This window comes from Taudactylus pleione, unplaced genomic scaffold (assembly GCF_031769625.1).
Source record: "Taudactylus pleione unplaced genomic scaffold, aTauple2 ptg000080l, whole genome shotgun sequence".
Classification (NCBI taxonomy): Eukaryota; Metazoa; Chordata; class Amphibia; order Anura; family Myobatrachidae; genus Taudactylus; species Taudactylus pleione.
In genome coordinates this window covers 477354-500283 of record NW_028284482.1, presented here as the reverse complement: position 1 = coordinate 500283, position 22930 = coordinate 477354, and the positions used below count along the sequence as shown (strand labels likewise).

The 22930-nt window shown below is 44.9% G+C and overlaps 1 protein-coding gene across 1 annotated transcript in view; it reads left to right on the top strand.

Annotated features, from left to right (window-relative positions):
- The window catches only part of MRTFA (myocardin related transcription factor A), a 160756-nt gene that overhangs the window by 110606 nt on the left and 27220 nt on the right, over positions 1–22930 (top strand). Inside the window, exons 10-11 of the mRNA XM_088467999.1 lie at positions 4719–4969; positions 21861–22032. Of these exons, the coding sequence (XP_088324125.1) occupies positions 4719–4969; positions 21861–22032 (423 nt within the window). The remainder of the gene's footprint in view (positions 1–4718; positions 4970–21860; positions 22033–22930) is intronic.

Sequence of the window (22930 nt, the reverse complement as noted above, 5' to 3'; positions counted from 1 at the left end):
GCCAGATAACAATATTGTGGCATCCCAGCTGAACCACAAGACTTGTCATGTTGTTGTTCCCAGGAGAATTTCAACTGTTTTATCCGTTCTGCATTCTCAAAAGGTAAAATTACAGTGTGGTGTTCGCAGAATGTCCGTAATTCCGTCGTGGCTTCTACCCTGAAGACAATCAGGGATTAATGTGTCTGCATATAACATTGGAGCAATTGAAGCTGTGTTCCTAAAGAAAAAGTAATTATCTGATATCATGAAAGTCTGTCATAGGGTTTGGAGTTCTTCTGTTTCTTGGTTTGAGAAAGGGAAGTTCCTGCTTCTACATTCCAATTAGCTGCTTGCTCCTGTTTTTGTAGGATGGTTTGGATAACTGAATATAATGGAGTTCCTTACATATTCTGCTTTCTGCACACACTCTTCCAAGAGTGGCACTTTTACATGAGGTGCAGACTTTTTAAATTTTTTTAATTTGCAGAACGTGATGCATTTGTGACCACCATGCAGTCCTCCACTACTCACTGTATTATATTCGTAGACTTTTTAACCACATCCACTATTTAATGGATGTGAAGTTTCCCACGTGGAAAACCGTTTTCTCCAAACTATGGGCCTAATTCAGCAAGTATCGCTATTCTGCTTATACACATGCAGTGCAGTTGCTAATATCAGCGGTGATATGCAAATGTTTGCGTTCGCAGCATAACATAAGGACGCCCACTTCCGCTTACTCACATCCATATACTTGTTTAACCCAGCGAAACAATCTGTAACATCGGACCCTTGCGCACAGTTAAGGCAGATCAGACCTCACTCAGATCTTGCTACTGAGGAAGCTGTGGAACATTCCACAGGGAAACGCGTCTAGCACCCTTCTGGCATCGGCAGTGTCTCGATTGAGATCTTATTTGGATTCTTGAACACTTTCCGTACTAGCACCATGTACCTCACTCCAGCCTTTTGGTACACTCATGCAAGCATGCCATTGCAGCGACATCTGCATGTTTATCCCAACGTGAACTACCTACACAAGTCTGGTAAATAATCATAAGCTGGATAATACTCCGGATTGTTCTATTGATACTAATGACTGAACTTTTACTCCATACCGATTGTACATTTGGAACTGAGATTCAATAACAGTTAAAGCTCATTTTAGCTTATTCATTCACATTTATTTAATCTGTTTTTACATGGATTCATCATCTCATTTATGCTTTTTAATTTGTGTTTTATTGCATGTTATTTCTTTTTAATTTATATGAAAGCTGCTTAGAGCCATTCTTATGTGTTTTACACCCATCTTTATACCATGTATTAGGAGATGGGTTTTATTTAATTTATCTATCATTGCGATTATAATCTTTAGTTTCTCAACGCTGTTCACCTTCCTTTTTCTTTATGCAGACTCACTCAGGAATTGCTAACTTCAGCGCACGCTCTGAGGCCTCTTGCTGCGTATGGTATTGCAGTGGATAATTTAATCTCGCCCCAGCAAAGCCGTGCCTACGCATTCTCACTCACTCTGCGACGGGTCTGCGCATCCTCTGCGATTGCAGTCCCGGTCGCAATAGCTAGTTCACGCACTGCGCCGCATGCGCAGTACGCAACAATCGCCCGATTGTGTATAAGCAACTGCGATCTTTGCTGAATCAGACCCTATGCAGTGATCGCTGTGAGTGACAAAATATGTGAGTCCCAGGGACCCTCCACTTTAAAAAAAAAAAATGGGGTCCTGCCTGACCATTTCTGGGTCCCATCATAATTTATGCTTTAGAGCTCCCCATATGCCTCTCAGACCATCCCTAACCCCTTACAAATGATGCCACACAGCCATGCCCGGCCTTTACACGTTATGCCGCAGATTAATGCCCTTTACACATTGCCACACAGCAGTTCCCTGTCTTTACACATTTTGCCACAGCCATGCCCAGTTTTTAAACATTATGCCGCACATTAATGCCCGGTCTTGACACATTATGCCATGCAGTAATAGCCCTTACAAATGATGCCACACAGCCATGCCCGGCCTTTACACGTTATGCCTCACATTAATGCCCTTTAGTCCCCCTATGCATTGCCCCCAGTAGTTGGCCCCCTATGCATTGCCCCCAGTAGTTGGCCCCCTATGCATTGCCCCCAGTAGTTGGCCCCCTATGCATTGCCCCCAGTAGTTGGCCCCCTATGCATTGCCCCTAGTAATAATTCCCCCTATGCATTGCCCCTAGTAGTAATCCCCTACGCATTACCCCTTGTAGTCTCCCTATGCATTGCCCCAGTAGTAATCCCCCCTATGCATTGCCCCCAGTAGTAATCCCCCCCTATGCATTGCCCCCAGTAGTTTACCCCCTATGCATTGCCCCCAGTAGTTTACCCCCTATGCATTGCCCCCAGTATTGGCCCACCTATTAGTGACCTGGGCCAAATGCCCAAGTCACTCACACCTTCAATTGGGCCTAATGCCCCCTATGTAGCACGGGCCTTGTGCCCACCTATATACCCACAGGCCTATTGCCTGCAATTATCCCACGGGCCTAGTGCCCGACAACCCTGGTGGTCTAAGGAGGGGTAAATAACGGTGGCCTAAGGCCGCCTAACCGTACGGTGAAAGAAGCTGCGGGGGGGAGCTTCGATAGCTCTTTTCCTTTCCACCCCCGCAGTCCACTTCGGTCCCCCCAGCTTCATTCTTCTACCGCTGGCCCGTCCTGGCCAACGGCGCTGCCTCTTCCTTCTTGATCACGCCGTCTTCTGGCCTTTTGCGCAGCCGCTGGAACTGTTGCCGCGCCGCTCTTCGCGAGGTCTTCACGCCTCCCCTCCGCCGCCGGACTGAACGTTCCCGCTCAGCGGCGTCTCTTCAAGACGTTGCAAGTGGGCGGGGCTATGATGCGGCGAGCCGCGATTGGCTCGTCGCGTCTGCCTCCTATTGGCTGCTGGACCGCGAGCCAAACAAGCTCCGCTCAGCTTGCGCCCGGAGCCAAGCGTTGCCTGCCGCCACTTTTCCGCCGACACGGTATTGGAGCTGGGGGCTCTGTCTTACAAAGTTTCCTGTTTGTTTTTCATAAGTATAGGACTCTTCTCTGGTCAAAGTATTTAAACCTGAAACACTTTCTAATCTTCACATAAATCAGGACATTGCGGGGTATATTTACTAAAGTGCGAGTTTTTAGAAGTGGAGATGTTGCCCATAGCACCCAATCAGATTCTAGCTATTATCTTCTAGAAGGGGCTAAATAAATGTTTGCTATGGGCAACATCTCCACTTCTAAAAACCCGCATTTTATTAAATATACCCCTGTGAGTCTGGAAATAGGTGTTAATTATTCACCTCATCCCTCAATAGGAAAACTGCATATCTTTTGGACCTCTAGACTATGATGTCTACAAAATAGGTTGACCTGTGTAAATACAGGCATACTGTAACTACTAGCTCTGTGGAGAGAGTTCAATTGTTTTGGCGGCGGCTTTTTTTTCTAAAACGTCCGATGGAACGATTCAATTGTTGCTCTATCAGGGCACGATAGCTGCCGGTGCTGGCATTTCTGCTCGTGCCAGGATGGTGCGAGCAGAAATGTGTGAGAAAACCCCTGGTTAGGGCGCGCTTACTGCACATAACCAGAACTTTAGACGGGTTTAGCCGTTTTACACGGCTAAACCCGGGGTGAAGAGGGCCATAATTAATGAGCGCCCAGAACAATTGACTTGCAACACTGGGCGCTCATTAATTATTATGCCTTTAAAAAACGATTGAATTGCCCCCAGTGGATCACATCTGTAATTTTGACATGTTTATTTTTATGGTGGTGTAGCCTGTTCTGTACAGTGTGAGCAGCTGTTTTGGCAAACTACACAATTCTCATTGCATATTTTTACAAAATGTTTGTTTTAATTTTTTTTGCATCAAAAGCCGCCAATTTTTAGTGAAATAGCTATGCACAGCAAGGCTGCGAGTGTACCTGCCTGAGGAGCGGCTTTGTGACGTCACCGTTATCCTGAGTCACTCAAGCGAATGAAAGAGAGAACCGGATTTGTATACTTACATTAAATCCTTTTCTTTCAATTTATTGGGTGACACTGAGCATCTACTCATTTATGTTGTAGTTGTCCTGTTAAAGTAAAGTTAAAGATTGTGGTGTTTTGGTTTTGTGGGGGTTTTTCCCATTTTGGTGAGTTTCTATATCTTGATTTAATTTCCTAAGTTCTGTACTGTGGGGTTTGGTTAGTTCCCTGCAGGTTGGAGATATAGAAGAAGAATTACTTTTATTTTGTATTTGTCTGTATTTAATTGCTTCACATGGTGAATGCAACTTTTGTACATATTAATGAATCAATCCAGACCCTTAGCTATTGTATTGTATACAAATTGGGTAATGTGATTTAAGCATTTGCTACAAACACCATTACTTAGCGGAAACCAAACGACCAAGAGCATAGGCTGCTTTTTTCTCCTGGCACATACAATATGCTGCTGTTGCAAAGCTGGATGCATCTTTAGCAAACATGGAATTGCTAGAGTACTTTTACTGATGATTTATACAACTTTGTCAAATGTGTCCATATTTACTGTAAATAAACCTCTTAATCATTTAGTAGTGCTCCATACAATGACTGTTTTAAAACAACTGGTGATCATCTGATGACACCAAATAATTCTCTTTTCTGGATTTTACACGTTTCAGTATTAGAAGCACTTTTGTCATTCTTGCATTCTTTGTTTTTGTGTTTTTTAGAACAACCAATCAAAACCATTTCATGATAAGTGTCAGCGCTCTAAAAAAACAAAGGAACCCAAACCTAAGGTGAAGAAGCTCAAGTATCACCAGTATATCCCACCTGATCAAAAGCAGAAAGGTACTCCAGCAATGGACTCCTCTTATACGAAAATACTACAACAGCAGCAGCTTTTTCTTCAGCTCCAAATCCTGAATCAACAGCAGCATCAGCACTACAACTACCAGACAATCCTCCCTGCCCCTCCAAAGTAAGTTGAGTTGTGTGAGAGGGAGCATACAGATGTGTCCTTGCACACTTTTGCTGCAGTCGCGCCAAACAGCCCTCCTCTGCGCGCCAGGTTCCGTGAGACTCTGCTAGCGCTGGGTGTCTTTTTTTTTTTATTTGCCGAAAATGTATCCGAAGTTGCGATGCGACTAGGACGCACCAGGAGGTGTGACTGAGTCTCTGAATCATGCGTTATGGAAATGAGTCTACTGCACTAGGAATTATTTCTATTATTATATATCTCCTAAACCCCTTGTTCTATTTATTATGGTATTGTATAAATCACATTTAAACTAAGGGATGCTACCACAGAATAATGTATAATTAGAACAAAAAATAGATAAGTGAGTCTATAAGTGGTGCACTATACTAAATTTAATATTTAACTTTTATTGAATTGATTTAAAACATTATTATCATGAATTACATGTTAAAACAGGGTTGGGTACAGGATGCCGGCGCTCGGGATCCCGGCTGTCAGAATCCCGACAGGGTTAGGATATAAACACTAGTCTGTCAGTATCCTAACCCACCCCTCTTCGCCCCTCCCTAGTGCCTAAACCTAACCTCCCCCTTAGTGCCTAAACCTAACCTCCCCCTCCCCGCACTCTGAACCTAACCCAGCCCCCTTTAGTGCCTAACCTTCCCCATAATGCCTAACCCTAGTACTTACCGTCTGGATGCAGGTGCTAGAACTCTGGTAAAAACAATTAGAAAAATATGAGTTAAAATAAGATGGTGTGTATGAAGAAAGAAAAATTGTATTCACAACTATGGGCGGTATTCAATTAGTTTCGCACCCACGATACTTTTTCGCCTACCGGACTTTTCACCTACATCTCGTATTTTAGCCGCGGAAACTTATTGTGCGCGTCCCCGCGATTCGCCCTATTTAATTCCAAAACACACGAAAACGCAAACCTGCGAATGCAAACCCGCCGAAAAGTGCTGTCGGAATTGGAGAAATCGGCTTGACACCCCTAAAAGATGCACTCACATTGGGGATCAATGTACATGCCCCCGAATAGCCCTAATAAAGCTATTTGGGGTACTTAAGGTGTCATTCTCTTTTAATTAGCATCTTTGCACAAGTGGTGAAGAATAGCATTAGCAGTTTTTATTGGAGAAAAGAAGTAGTCCTGTCAAATTTGGGGTACTTGAAAATGGGTGCTAGCATGGTTTAAAGTCGCTAAAGTCAAGTTTTAAAAAACGTAGCATGCACCTGCAATTATAAAAAAAAAAAAAAACCTCACCCCTACTTGCAAAACCCCCCACAGTCAATTTCACAATTTAAATTTTTAAGTTTGTACCCTGACTTTGCACTGTTTCGCTCCCTTTTTGTAAAGTCAATTTTTGGGGTGTTACACTATTATTTTTAGTTTTTTTTTTTTTCTACTTCAGGGTCCATAGGATATCCACAGGATACCTTGGGGTATAGGTGATGACGTCAGTCTTCAGGCACCACAGAGTTAAAGTTTTCAGCCTCCCAGGATGCATCTGGGTCCCTCTTCTATACCCCGCCCCCAGGCCAAGGCATCTCAGTTTCGTCGGTGCCTGGCCGGAGTCGGAGGCACTGTGCAGAGGGGGGCTATGAAGAGCCCCTGAAGTTTCTTTTAAAGGCAGCGCTGGCTGCACATCTGGGAGTACAGCATGGACAGTCAGTACTGACGTCCATGCCGTCTCCCCTACACCCCGCCGGTACCAGAACGCCGGTACTGATCCGGGGATGCTGGTAGACATCTGGGGTCACGGCTAGCGGTGTCCCCAGATGTTTTGGACCATGGCCGGATCCAAGGGGATGCAGGTAAGCAGCGGGGTCCCGCGGTGGGTCCCCGCTGGTCACATGGTCCTGAGTCGGCCGGCAGGGGGCTCCCTGGGGACTGGCTGCAGCGTGGAGCCAGGCGACCAACCTGCGCTTCCACTACCCCCTGGGACAGCGGGCCGCTGCTGAGTGGCATGCGCTGCGGCGTCCCAGGGGTTAAATGCATGCCAGGGGAGCGCGCTTTCCCTGTCTCACAGCCGGCGCCTCCCCTGCTGCACACAGCCTCTCTGCTCTGCCTGATTGGCCACAGTGTGTCAGCTGTCCTCCCCAGGCCGGCCTCCTTCATCTTCTGCTCCTCGGTGGCCATCTTTAAAGCATGGTGAACACTGCTGGAAAGCCTGTGAGCGGTGGCATTGCGGTCTGGGTCCCCCAGCATACCTCTCCTCTGTTTGTCACAGGTCAGTGTATGCAGCGCTGAGTCCTACCAGCCTGAGGGTCTGAGTAGTTGAGAATCAGCGCTAATAGTGCAGGGATTTGTTTCTTCTGCATTGTATGTGACTGAACTGCTAGCCTGCTGTCTGTACTTTCACTTTCTACTGTCAGCTTTATTACTGTCCCTGATCTTGCTCTGCTCAAAGCCCTTGCGGTGCGCGGTGTGCAGGGTGTTATTCACACTATACCAATACGTATAGGTGTGAGTGTCACATACTTACCATCATGCCTGAGACTGATTTTCCTCTCCAGCTCATGTGTACTAAATGTAAGGTACCAATAGCGGAGGGGGAGGGTAACGCGGAGGGGTTATGCCCCCAGTGCCTGGCACTGTCACGGCCGATTATGGTCCCGGTCCCGGTACAGGAACCTCCCTGGGCTTGTTTCGCTAAGGCGCTTACAACCCTTGTGGGCCAGCTAGCTCCGCCACCTGCGTTTACCCAGACGGGTTTGTCCCAGCAGTCAGTGGTGTCGTCACCCATGCGGGAGTTCCCGAGACAATTGATGGTACCCCACAGTCTCCCTGTCCCTTCCCAGGTTTCTCCGGAGCCTGCGTGGGTTAATACTCTTAACTACATCGGTTCAGCATTTGTCCGATGTTTTACAGGGGGAGTCTGTGTTGCGGCCTCATAACGGCCGGTGGCGTCTTTATCTGCTCCTTATGGGGATGACGATGAGACGTCAGATCATGGGGAGATTCTGGATCTATCTGACCAAGAACCTCTCCGTACCAAAGAGCCGGACGCTAAGTCCAAGGTGTATATCCCTGGTCTTATTCGAGCGGTCCGCTCGGCTTTAGTTATTGAGGATATTGATCCTTTGGTGGCCACATTCATATATGCCTTTTTAAGGATATTAAGGGTGAGGCTACGGTGTTCCCTCTTTCTGATCAACTAGTGGATCATTTAGAGGAGGCGTGGAAAAATCCAGGTAAACGGTTTCAGCCCCAGAGACGCTTAGCCGTGGCTTATCCGTTTGCGGTCAATTATTTTTCTAAGCGGGAATCCCCTACGCAAGTGGATTCACATGTCACACGCCTAGTCAAAAGTGCCACATTGCCTATGCCTTCGATGTCATCCTTGAAGGATGTCACTGACCACAAGGTGGAGATCTGCCTCAAAGCCGTTTATTCCCTTGCAGGGAAGCATCCAGACCGGCTCTGGCCGTGTGTTGGGTAGCCAGAGCTATGGAGCGCTGGGCGGATAATTTGGAGGCGTCTTTGGACTCTGACTGTTCGGCTGAACAGACCGAGTTGGTGGGCAATCTCCGAGACTCGGCCACTTACATTAATGAAGCGGCCTTAGATATTTGTATGCTCACCTCTAGGATCTCCTCTGCAGCCGTGGCTGCTCGTCGCACCTTATGGTTGCGTTCTTGGAAAGCGGACGCGGATTCCAAAAAGGGATTAGAAGGTCTGGACAGGTACTAATTTGGTCCAGATCTGGACAAAATTGTAGTTACGTTGGCAGCAGCAAAATCTGCATGTCTTCTGTCTGCTACGATTCTTTCTAGTGCTGGTGTGTTGTCCTTTTGGCCTCACAGGGCCCAAGGTAGGCCTAAAGTACAGTCCTGTCCACGGCAGGCTGGGGCCAAGAAATTGTCCAAGCCCAAGAATCAGGTCTGGAGTACCAGATGTCCGGCTCCTAGGTCAGATAACAAACCTGCGGCCTGACGGTCCAGGCCTCCTTTTGGGGGGCGCCTGCTTCAGTTCGCCCGGTGCTGGTCGCAGTGCATGTTCCAATTTCCCAGAGCGGCCTGGGTTTCTATTCCATTCTATTTTTGGTGCAGAAACCCAATGGGTCTTACCGTTCAATACTAAACCTAAAGGCCCTCAGCAAGTCCTTGAGGGTGCCTCTGTTTCGGATGGAGACCCTGCGGTCCATTATTCTGGGGACTACATGGTGTCATTGGACATCCAGGACGCTTACCTGCATGTCCCTATTCTTTTGCGCCATCAGCAGTTCCTCAGATTGGCAATCTGCAACGAACATTTCCAGTTCCGGGCACTGCCTTTTGGCCTGGTGACTGCTCCACGGGTATTCACCAAGGTCATGGCGGTCATGGCGGCTCTCCTGCGGACGCAGGGAGTCCGACTGTTGCCTTATCTGGACGACCTCCTGTTGATAGCGGGGTCTCCAGAGTTTCTTTTACACCATCTGGATCTGACGATTGCGGTACTGCAACGTCACGGCTGGTTGACAAACTGGCAGAGGTCCACTCTCACCCCGTCTCAGAGGATCCTGCACCTCGGAGCCTTATTGGACTCCAGGCAGCAGTGGATCTTTGTGACGGAGGAAAAGATCCTTGCTTTGTAGTTGAGGGTGCGCAGTTGTCTGCAGTGTCGTCGAGTGTCGACACACTTGGCAAAGAGATTATTGGGCTCAATGATGTCGGTATTCGACATGGTGGAGTACGCCCAATTTCACTCCAAACCTCTGCTGCTATTGATCCGGTCCAGATGGAATGGATTGCCTCAGTGTCTCAAGTCCCAGACGATGGGGCTCACTCCGGATGTTCGCCTGTCTCTAACCTGGTGTTTGCAGACGCCCGTTCTGGGTGGCGAACTGGGTCCTGTTAACAACGGACGCCAGTCTCCGGTGCTGGGGAGCTGTCACGGGTCCACACTTGTTTCAGGGCAGGTGGACTCGGGCGGTAGCGGAGCTTCCAATAAACATTTTGGAGCTCCATGCGGTGTCAAGAGCTCTCCAGCGGGCACAGCCGGTTCTCCAGGGTCACCCTGTGCAGGTCCCGTCGGACAACGCCACCACGGTGGCCTATTTAAACCAGCAAGGAGGAACCGGGAGAGTGGTCTTTATACCAGGACGTCTTTCGGAGTCTGGTGGACAAGTGGGGTCTTCCAGAGATAGACCTCATGGCGTCCCGGCACAACAACAAGTTGCCCGGTGTACGGGTCTCGAACATGAGACGAAAAGGCGTCTCTGGTGTATGCCCTGTCCGTCTAGTAGATGTTCCAGTTTGCCTACCTTTTCCCTCCGTTTTCCCTTCTTCCGCGGGTATTACGGAAATTCAAATCAAGAAAGAGGTACGCTACTGTTGATAGCTTCCGAGTGGCCCAGACGGCACTGGTTCTCCGACCTCCAGAGTCTGTCAGTAGACGTTCCTCTGAGGTTACCATTACGACCGAATCTGCTGTCATAGGGTCCTTGTCTTCACCCGGACCTGACTCGGTGTGGCTGTTGAAATGGTCATGCTAAGGTCCAGAGGGTTTTTCTAGCTCCGTGGTGCAAACCATATTAAGAGCTTGTAAACCTTCCTCGGCAAGAATCTACCATCGTGTGTGGCATACTTTCTTCCGGTGATGTAGACCTAGAGGTTATTCCCTTAGGGAGTTCCGCCTGTCTAGGGTGTTGGCTTTCCTACAGGCTGGACTGGATCATGGGCTTCGCCTGGCTTCTCTGAAAGTGCAGGTGTCTGCCCTGTCAGTCTGGTTTCATCGTAGGATTGCTGCGCTCTCTGATGTGCACACCTTTATGCGAGGTGTTCTTCGCATTCAGCCACCTTTTGTTCCACTGGTGGCGCCTTGGAATTGGGCTGTGGTCCTGAGAGTTCTCTAGGGACCGCCGTTTGAACCACTGGACTCAGTGGACTTTAAATGGCTTACAGCTGAAACCATATTCCTTCTGGCCATTGCCTCGGCCAGACGGATGTCGGATTTAGGGGTTCTCTCTTGTAGACCCCCTTTTCTGAATTTTCATAGGAATAGGGCGGTGCTTCGCACTCGTCCGGGATTCCTTCCCGAAGTGGTATCCAGTTTTCACATCAATGAAGAAATTGTTGTGCCGGCTTTCAATTCACCTGGACTTTCAGTGGGTGACGCCACTTGGGATGTTGTGCGGGTATTGAGAATTTATGTTGACCGCACTTCTTCTTTTAGGAAGTCGGACGCCTTGTTTGTCCTCTATGGCTTCCGTAAAAAGGGTTGGCCTGCTTCAAAGTAGACTTTGGCAGGCTGGATTCGTATGGCAATTTCAGAAGCTTATCTTCATGAAGGTCTTCCAGTTCCCTCCTTGGTGAGGGCTCATTCCACTAGGTCTGTGGGTCCTTCGTTTGCAGCTAGACGTGGTGCCTCTGCAGTTCAGATCTGCAAGGCTGCTACGTAGTCTTCTGTCAATACCTTTGTGAGGTATTACGCTTTTGACATCTTTGCCTCTCAGGATGCTTCCTTCGGGCGGCGGATTCTCCTCTCAGCACAGGAGCGTCCCCACCCTTAAAGGATACTGCTTTGGGACATCCCCAAGGTATCCTGTGGATACCCTATGGACCCTGAAGTAGAAAATATGAGATATGGTAAGAACTTACCCTTGTTAACTCTATTTCTACGAAGTCCATAGGGTTCCACAGGACTCCCGCCCTGTCGCACCTGTACTGCAGATGGGCTTTATTCTGGTCACCGTTTTTTCCGTCTCCCTATGGTGAGAATGTGATTCTTGTGAGTGTCCAGATTTTTTTCTTCTCTCTCTTTCTTCTCCTCCTCCGGCCTATGGCTTGTGACGTAACTGAGATGCCTTGGCCCGGGGGCGGGGTATAGGAGAGGGACCCAGATGCATCCTGGGAGGCTGAAAACTTTAACTCTGTGGTGCCTGAAGACTGACGTCATCACCTATACCCCAAGGTATCCTGTGGAACCCTATGGACTTCGTAGAAATAGAGATAACAAGGGTAAGTTCTTACCATATCTCATATTTTTTCTACGCAGTTATCCTATGGAGGCCTGTCCCAGGGGGGGCAGAGGGGTATCCGCACCTTTGCACCTCTAGCGATTTTGCACTTTTTTTCTCCACCTATTCATAGGCGAATCTTTTTCGCCTATTAAATTGAATTGCGTTTTTGCATACGCGAAAATCAAGTTGAATTGAATGCGGCTATACTTTTCCGACAGGCGAAAAGTCGCAATCGGCGATACTTTTTCGCGGATCTTGGCTTTTCGCTTCTATTTGAATACGGGCCTGTGTGTCATTATGGGTCTTTTGCTATAGTACAGACTCAGCCGCACACAGATATACAAGTGTCACGTATAAAATTAATCAGCACAGTCTCTTGGTGCACCCTAGTCGCATTGCATTGATACTAAGACACATTTTTGTAAAAAAAAAAAAAAAAACACCCAATGCTAGCAGAGTTGCACGGGACCTGGTGGCTCACTCACGCCAGGTATGTCGCGCTGCATGGCGTATTGAGAATAGATGTAGGAGGACACATCTGTACATTTAGTGAGGGTTCCGCCTTTGCAGTGTTTCATATGGATGAAAGCTGTATTCCACTTTACTATAATGTGATGGATTGTTTAAAAGAAAAGTCACTGATATTATGCATAGTACTTCAGAGAAAAAATAAAATCCTTTCAATTGTGCCTTTTAACATCTTCAGATGTAAGGATGAGTGGAACTCAACCTCAGCATATGCCTTAAAAGTACCAAGGATCAGTCTCACTCGTCCTCAACACTGCATGAGTTTACAGTAGGGAAAATAATACTAACCACTCCACCCACAAGCAGCTAATGGGGACTAACTAACAAGGAGGCAGAATGATCTAATCGGGGTGATGCGTAATAAGGTCACTAAGCAGACTACAGCCCTGTGCACTACAGAAAACATTGCAGTAATCTTTCCACTCCCAGCTATTCAAAACTTGGTGGCCCCTCGGTTTGAAAGAAGAGAGTATCCACTTTTGGGGAAGCAGTCGGGAAGCCGATGGACAGAATCCCGACCGTCGGCTTCCCGGCTGTCAATGCCGGCATGGGTTAAATGACTGGCGTCGAAATTTCGATGCCTGTCATCTTCCTCACCCTGGGAGCATAGGTTAGTCAGTACTTACCTTTCGACGATAAATCATACTGAATCCCCTCTTTTGTGCAAAAGTTTTAGGCAGGTGTGGAAAGAATGCTGCAAAGTAAATTAATGGTTTATTCTGATCAAATAATAAAATGCAAAGTGAATGAACAGAAGAGAAATCTAACGGCCCCCATACACAGGGCAATTTGTATTAGATCCGGTCTCGCATACGATTACCTTGAAAATCTTCCCTTGACATCCTGTACGATTTGTATTTTGAAAAGGTACGATTGTACAAACGACCATATGATCCGATATATCGTAAACGATTGCAAATCGTTTACGATAAATCGAATGCAGCAAATACACACACTATGCATCTGGTGGAATGTCAATAGTCTGTCACAAAATGGAGGAGAGGAATGTCCATGGACATCGTACATCGCATCGTACTGCAGCAAAAGTGCGTACAATGTGTGTCAAATCATACACGATAGTTCGCAATTTTCTGCAAAACCATCTGATCTACGATGTCGATACACGATGCCCGGGACACGCACCGTAATCGTGTATCAAAGCACTACTTTTTACATGATTGGTCGTTAAAAATCAGTCAAACGACCATATCGTGTAAAAAAATGTATGGGGGCCTTAAATCAAAGCAATATTTGGTTCAACCACCCGTTTACCTTCAAAACATCATCAGTTCTTCTAGGTACACTTGCACAAAGTCAGGGGTTTTGTAGGATTATAGTCAGGTGTATGATTTAACCAATCATACCAAACAGGTGATAAATGATCATCCTTTTCATAAAGTATATAGGTCGAAACAGCTACGTAGGAGGCTTAAAACAGGATGAGGAACATCCAAACTCTGCTACAAAGGTGAGCTTGTGAAAGACCATTTCAAGTCACAGGTCATACACCATGGCAAGACTGAGCACGGCAACAAGACACAAGGTAGTTTATATTGCATCAGCAAGATTTCTCCCAGGCAAAAATTTCAAAGCAGACTGGGGTTTCAAGATGTGCTGTTCAAGCTCTTTTGAAGAAGCACAAAGAAACTGGCAACGTTGAGGATTGTAGATGCAGTGGTCGGCCAAGGAAACTTCAGATGAAAGACACATCATGCTTACTGCCCTCCGAAATCAGAAGATGTCCAGCAGTGCCATCAGCTCATAACTGGCAGAAACCAGTGGGACCCAGGTACACCCATCTACGGTTCGGAGAGATCTGGCCAGAAGTGGTCTTCGTGGAAGAATTGCGGCCAAAAAGCCATACCTTCATTGTGGAAACAAGGCCAAGCGACTCAACTATGCACAAAAACATAGGAACTGGGGTGCAGAAAAATGGAAGCAGGGTGCTCTGGACTGATGAGTCAAAATATTTGGCTGTAACAAGGCAGTTTGTTCGCTGAAGGGCTGGAGAGCGGTACAATGAGTGTCTGTAGGCAACAGTGAAGCATGGTGGAGGCTCCTTGCAAGTTTGGGGCTGCATTTCAGCAAATTGAGTTGGGCATGTGGTTAGGATCAATGGTGTCCTCAATGCTGAGATATATAGGCAGGTACTTATCCATCATGCAATACTATCAGGGAGGCGTCTAATTGGCTCCAAATTTATTCTGCAGCAGGACAACGACCCCAAACATACAGCCAATATCATTAAGAACTATCTTCAGCGTAAAGATAAACAAGAAGTGAATACTGGACTTAGCAGAGATCCAAATTTGAGGTGGTTCAACATTTCCATGAACGAGGCTACAAATATAATAACATTCAGCGTTTCGACAAAAGAGAACAGGATTATATTGGGTGTGAAGTGTGACACCAACTTGAACACTACTCAGAAGTCAATTCGTAAAAACTGGCCTATACTAAGGACAGATCCATGCTTCAAGAATTTGGGGCAAAGATCACCCCTCCTGAGTGTCTGCAAAGGCCCCAATTTAAAGAATCTACTGTACAGAACCAACATGCATCCTGAAAATGAACCAACCAGACATTGGGTAGCGGCGCGTAAAGGTTGCTTTAAGTGCCTCGGCTGTACGACTTGTAGAGCCTTTATCATTGGACAATTGCTCCCACACACCCATAGTGGACGGAGAATTTTGCTCAACTACCGGTTGATGTGCCATATGGATCACGTTATCTACTTGTTACAATGCCCATGTGGGCTTATGTATGTCGGGAAGACTATTCGCACTTTCAGGGAGCGCATGGCACAACATCGATCATCAATATGATTGGTGTACGTGCACAAGATGTCTGATTAACTGGTGGAGACACACTTTTTACATATGGGCCACCAGATTTCGACCCTCAGATATAATTATCGACTGGATACCTACACAACTGATGGGTGGAGATCGAGGACTTGCTCTCTTAAAGAGAGAAGCAAAATGGATACACCTTTTGGATGCTCTTGCGCCCAGAGGTCTTAATGAATATAACATCTCAATATTTTTCTTGAATTAATCCTGGCCCTTCAGATGAATGGACTACGTTTTACTTAGACTTGCATAGGATCCATGTGGTTGTCCACTTTCTATATTTCTGGAATTTTTGTTTTATGACTGCAATTCTTTGCGCACAATTTTTCAATTAGATGCTCAGAATGCCTGACCTATTTGTATAATATATATATTTACCTTACGTTTATGTTTACTGTTTGGGTATAATGGTTTACAATTCACACCTCCTTTTTTTTGTTGCCATATATATTTAACTTGAGAATGACACAAGTATTGGTTTTCACAAAGTTTGCTGCTTCAGTGTTTTTAGACCTTTTTGTCAGATGTTACTATGATACACTGAAGTAAAATTACAAGCATTTCCTAAGTGTCAAAGGCTTTTATTGACAATTAGATTAAGTTTATGCAGAGTCAATATTTGCAGTGTTGACTCTCCTTTTTCAAGAACTCTGCAATTCGCCCTGGAATGCTTTCAATCAACTTCTGGGCTACATACTGACTGATGGCCGCCCATTCTTGCCTAATCAATGCTTGGATTTTGTCAGAATTTGTGGGTTTTTGTTTGTCCACCCGCCTCTTGAGGATTGACCACAAGTTCTCAATGGGATTAAGGTCTGGGGAGTCTCCTGGCCATGGACCCAAAATGTCGATGTTTTGTTCCGTGAGCCACTTGGCTATCACTTTTGCCTTATGGCAAGGTGCTCCATGATGCTGGAAAAGGCATTGTTCATCACCAAACTGTTCTTGGATGGTTGGGAGAAGTTGCTCTTGGAGGATGTTTTGGTACCATTCTTTATTCATGGCTGTGTTCTTAGGCAAAATTGTGAGTGAGCCCACTCCCTTGGCTGAGAAGCAAAACCCACACATGAATGGTCTCAGGATGCTTTACTGTTGGCATGACACAGGACGAAGACTTTTCGAGCCTGGTGTCAAGAAGGGCAGCAAAGAAGCCATTTCTCTCCAGGAAAAACATCAGGAACAGATTGCAAAAGTTACAGGGAATTTAGTGCTGTGGCTCGGGGAACAAAACATCGAACTTTTGGGTCCATGGCCAGGAAAGGTCTAAAAACATTGAAGCAGTAAACTTTGTGAAAACCAATACTTGTCATTCTCTAAACTTTTGGCCACGGCTGTAAGCATATTTTGATCGCTGGCCTCAAAGTTCATTTATCAGCATCTAATAGCACTTATTTTTTTTATTTACTCCAAGTCACAGTATTTATGTATACCGCTAGGTGCCGCTGTTTGGTTCTAAGCTGACATTGAATGGTGAGCCGGTAGTCATTGCCTAACCATTAGTGTTTGTTACGTCCGGTTGCGGCTCTTGCGTGTACCGGAACGTGACGCTGTTTGTTTACATGCAACTATTAGTTGATGCGGCAGTGGACGTTGCCTAGCAACCGGCAGCGTCCATCACTTCCGTCTGGCAGCGCTTTGTGGTACCACTAACACGGGGTCGCAGTAACAGTATGGACAGGAAGTTGACGGTTTTTGTGCCCTTTGGACAAGTCTCTTTCCCTTCAACTCCACGGAGACTACAGTATGTTTGCTATTAAGGTTTGGTCATTTATACCAGTAGATCAGTGCTATTTGCTTATTTTCATAGGTGTGACTTGCATGACGTCACTTCCGGTCATAATCCCGAGGGGAGTGTCTGGGATGATGGTTTTAGTGTGGTATATGAAGGGGGTGAGTGCACAGTGGTGTATGTACTGTCCCGTCTCTGGTGATGTTTGTGTCCTGAAGGTCACGGATGGTGACCGAAACGTCAACACTGCACTGATGTCTTTTCTACAATAAGAATAAATTGCTCTTTCTAAAAAGAAAATAAGAAAATATCCTGCTTTTTTTGCATTTGGGAAAAAAAAAATCTATATACACACACACTAGTGACTCACCCCGTTTTTTTTTGTTTGTTTGTTTCCAAAGCCAACTGAAGCTCATAACAACCTACTCCACTCCCCTCGGGATTATGCTCGGAAGTGACGTTATGCAAGTCACACCTATGAAAATAAGCAAATAGCACTGATCCTGTCACCACAGTCCCCTGCTTCTCACTCCTGCACTGCCGCTGCCCTGCAGCTGGCTGAGCCTCGGCCATTGGGATGTGCTGGGAAGGGCAGGAGGATCAAGAATGAGGTTTGTATTACTGCTACCATAAGTATTATTCGCAGCATGTCCCCGGGTCTGGGGCACCTGTGCAATATTTCCGCAGCATCTATGCGCACCCCTCCCTAGCTGCCGAACATGGTGATGAGTAATGTCCTCTTTGCACAATGTATCCTGTATTTCCTGGGCTTCTTGTTGAGCTTCTTGGCCCTGGTGCCCCTGACTGAGAACAGCGCTGACTTTCATGGGAGGTGCCTCCTCTTCACAGAGGCTGAGCGGGTACTTCACGCTGGAGAGGGTGAACTTCATGGTGGCTAGATTCCGCCTGCAGGTTCAGTGTAGGGATGGACATCGGAATCCGATGGTTACTAACTATCAATGTTTTTCTTCCGATGGTAGTGTTTTTACCATTTTATGGTGCGGTCCCATGTTTGCCACCATCGAATGGAAATCATTCGATGGTGTTCCAATGTTTTTTGTTTATTTTTTAATTCTTGATTGCTATGCCTCAACTGGCTCATTCCTGGCTGCTGTGACTGCATCAGGGTATCTTCATGGGTTCGTTGGAGGCTGTCTCTCACTTTGTCTGCCTCAGACATGACCCTGCTCAGTCCCTGACTCACTCCCCTCTCTAGGATCCTGAAGATAGTACTTAAAGTACTGAAACGTTGATCGAAGACACAGTTGTCGTGTGTATTTATTTATTCACAATAGTGCCGCAGCTCTATGCCTGTATACTTTTGTTCTGTGAGGGCACCTCGGATATTGGCTTTCCTCTTTTTGTGAGTGCTGGACCTGGTGACTATGTTCTTTCGGTCATATGACCGTTAAGCAGAGAAATTAAAAAGAGAAAAGGGAAAACATAGTGTGTACCATAACACACTGTATATTACTTCATATAACCCAGTAAGCCATTTAGACCCTATTAGGGATCATTAATTCCACCCCCCCTCCAAAAAAAAAAGTGTTTTTTTTAGGATATAGAAACACTTTCCAGGGTCAAAATAATATTTTTTTAAATCAGGTTTTAATGAAACAGTGACAAACAATGGTAAAAAAACACTCGTACAAGAAATAAAGATCACGAATGCTTATCTGTCCATTTAGGGGGGTTGGGCAAGGTACAGCAGTCCCAACGCATTTCCTCTCTCTAAGACAGGAGACAAGTTGCTGTATTAAATACCCTAGTCAATTAAAAATGGAGACCACACATGTAAAGCTAGTGTGACATCACTTCCTATAACTACAAACTGGAAAAATAACTATTCGGACCTAGTATTAAGGTTAGTTAGTATTAAGCAATAAAAATAAAAACATCTGTTTATAATGATAGACACAAAATCATAACATCTGAAAAAATGCATTAAAAAGAAGAATCCCGGGATGTAGGGACTATAAAAAGTAAGTGGAGCGCATCTGACACGCATATCGTGTCACATCCGGCGACAAAGTGCCTGTGGAGCGCATCCACGTCATATCCGATGAAAAAGTAATTGGTGGGACACATCCCGAACCCAACCGTATCACATCCGGCAAAGGGTCCCAGGTGGAACGAAAACAAATAAACAGAGCATCTCAGGTGACACGCACTGCCATCTTGAAAATGATGTTGCTTTACATTCTGACCTCCAGTGTCTCAATATATATATTATAAAAAAATCTGCTAATATATGTCAGGCTTACAGATCGGTTGGCTTTTATCTATAGGCTGAAATTATCAATACTACTCCATTCACACAATTGTATACTTTATATTCTGAGGGTCATTCTTTCTGTGTCCTTCTGGCTCCTGTTCCTTCTCCTCTCTCCAGCACCAACTTATGCCCATATTCAATTAGCGTCGAAAAGTCGGAATCTGCAAAAAAGTATCGTGGAAGACATCATTTCGCCAGGCAGAAAATATCGCCGTATTCAATTGCCAACACTTTTCGAGTACGCAAAAACGCAATGCAATGTAATAGGCGAAAATGATTCGCCTATGGATAGGTGTCGGAAAAAAGTGCAAATTCGCTATTTTGGGGTGCAAAAGTGGGGTAACCACTCTGCACCCTTGGGACAGCCTCCCAAAGGGTAACTACGTCAAAAAAATTATTTAAAATAAAAAAGCACCCCACAAAATGACTATGAAAAGGGGCAAAAAAGTGCAAATTCTGCAAGTAGGGGTGAGATTTTTTTTTTTTTTTATTACTGGTGGTTGCAGAAGGTCCGTTTTTTACGTGTTTTTAAACAAATTTAGTAACTTTTAACACTGCTTACCCCCATTTTCAAGTACCCCAAATTTGACAGGACTGCTTATTTTTACGCTAAAAATAAGCAAAAAGCTATTCTTCATCAAAGATGCTAATTTAAAGCAATTGTCAGCACTTAAGTACCCCAAATAGCTTCAGTAGGGCTAATCCCCAATCTTAGTGCATCTTTTGGGGGGCGTGAGGCCAATTTCCCCATTTTTGACAGCACTTTCTGCCTGTTTAAGTTTCACCGGGTAGCGTTTTTGCGTCCTTTGGAATTGAATACGGCGAATCATGGGAACGCGCGCGAAAAGTTTCTGCACCCAAAACACGCGATGTAGGCGAAAAGACCGGCAGGTGGAAAAGTATCGCGGGTGTGAAACTAATTGAATACGGGCCTTAAAAGTGAACTCATGACAACTAAGCATCATCATATGGCATATTCTCAGTGTTCAATACAATATTCACTTCTAGGTTTGCCAGTTAAATTTCAAGGTGTCATAAATGAAGTTGACTTGTTCCGCCCCAAGCAGGAGTATAATAAAATTTAGAAATTCTTTTTGTTCAAAATTATCCTATGGCTGCTTTTGATCTGTAGATAATGCCAGTCAATGTGGGACAGACCTGGTTTTATTAATAGATGAGACCTCTTGTCGATAGCTAACTGATCTACTGTTTGGCTTGTCCTGCACTGTAATAACAGACAACCTGAAGCTTGATATGTTCCATTGTCTATTTGATTACTTTATGGACTAATTAGAAAAACTTGTTCAAACTACCACTCACAACAGTAAATTTTTGATGTACATCAGACATATATACATATAAACTTGTTTATTTAACTAATTCCCAATCTGATTATTTATATATATAATATATATATATATATATATATATATATATATAATACACAACTTCTTACTGCAAAATAGATACAATTTCCTTTCATTCTAATACCTACTAAGTTATATTTCATTTGAACAATTACCTATTTGGTAACAGTGGAGGATATCCTTCATCCTGGCTTCTATGAACATGGGGGTAGACTCATTTGAAAAAGGGGTATATCCTCTCTCTTGAATGATGTCACTCCTTAGTGGTGGTTGTCTGAACATCAGACTATTCAAAGACAAAAATTCCAGTACAGCCAGTGGTTGGGGTGGTCAGAGTAGCCAGCTTCCACTATCCTAGCATTTACATAATAGGGGGAACTGTCATCTGAAACTGGGAAATGATGTGCCCCCTTACTAGTTATTGGGGCAGATGGACTGCATACCGATGTACTATGTATATATAATCCCATATTTTGCTGTTATTGTCAAAGCAATTTCAATGTAAATAAAAAAACTCCCCTTTTGGGTAGCTTTTATTGGTGTGTTTAAGAGAAATGAGCAAACTATTTGCTGATGTTTTTAAAAAAAAAAAAAAAAAAACTGCATATAACGTTTGATATTGATGTTGCCAGTATGGGCATGATGGTGAAAAGGTAATCCACATCAAAACACAGCATGTATTAGTCATTGGGGGGTGTAAAATATAAATCTGAACAAATAACAAAGAAGGCCATTAACACTCTGTTGGGGACTACAGCAAGCATATCCTGAATTTCAGATTACGAAGATCAATAGCTGATATGTAGTCTTATGCTGCCCATCCACTAGCAGACCATAGAAACGACAGCACGATTACGACATTGTAAACGTGCAGTCATTTCTATGTCTGTGATGAGCCTACACTGAACGAGCAGTCGTTCAGTGCAGGCTCATCAATCATCTGGCAACATGCTGAACTTGACGTTATTGTCAGGTTGACATGCATGTTTGCACGATGATAGATTGGTCTATACGACCAGTGGGCCCGTGCATCACTGGTTGTTTTAGACATTTTTGCAAACGATTGAACGATCGTTATCGTTCAATCGCTCAACTTAATCGTTAGTGGATGGGCAGTATGAGTGGACACGTCGGAATTGCAGGATACTGACTTTATCTAATTTGATTGTTACTGTTTGCTGTTATAGACCACTGCAAGACCAGCTGACCACTGCCATCAGCAATACTACCACAGTGCGCACCTTGCCTACAATGAGCATCTCTACCCATGCTGCTCCTAATGTGTTTAGGCAGAACAGCAATATGGCAGCTCCTCCAACAAGAATGGGGCCACTTCCACACAACTTGGATGACATGAAGGTACAGTAATAATTGCACACTTTTTATCATGCAAAAAGGAAGAAACTTAGATAATTACATTTATTAGACAAGATACACTCAAATAAAGGATATTGGATGAAGCCTTATAACTCTAAATATCTGTACAACAAGGGATCTCTGCGTTCCAGGATATGAGTTGGTATCTACAATTGTCATAAACATCCAACCAGAGGATGCAGAAAAGCCGCATGTAGTGACGATAAATGTGAACAGCTAGTTGTAGGAATAGGTTCAGGTCAGAGCCTAGAATGAGGCAACTTGGAGCAATGATCCCAGGCAGCAAGTTTTAGGGCGGGGAGACAATAATGTTAATGGAACAAATTTTTTCTTTTTTTTTGTAACTGTAAATTTCTCTAGTTTCCTGATTATTCACCATGTTTGTAAATCTAATGCATAGAATTAAAATATTTTATATTTTAAAGAACATATAATAAATATATTTTTTTCAAAATGTTTTAAAGTATGTAATTCTGTAACTTCAGTTACTACCACAGGCAGGAGAATAACTAGGAACATCCCTGAGTAAATGTAATACCCACAGTAGATTAGTGTCCTTCAAAATCTCATACTTCAAAGAAATGCCAGCTGCCTCTATGACATTATCTTAGCAAATTAAGTTTCTTGCAAATTTATTTTTTGATTTTTTACGATAGTTTTGTAAATTGACAATTTCAAGATAAACATGGTCATTGTACTCTGGGCCTGATTCAGAGCCGGATGCTCTGACCAGAGCGCTCGCTCTGAATCAGGGCCCTCCTACCTAAAATTGGAGCGGACTCCTGGCCGCTTGCATAGCTGTGGGTGACCGCCCACAGCTTATGCGAGCGGCCAAAAAGATGGTCGCGATGGTCAAGATCATCGCGACCATCGGGCTTGC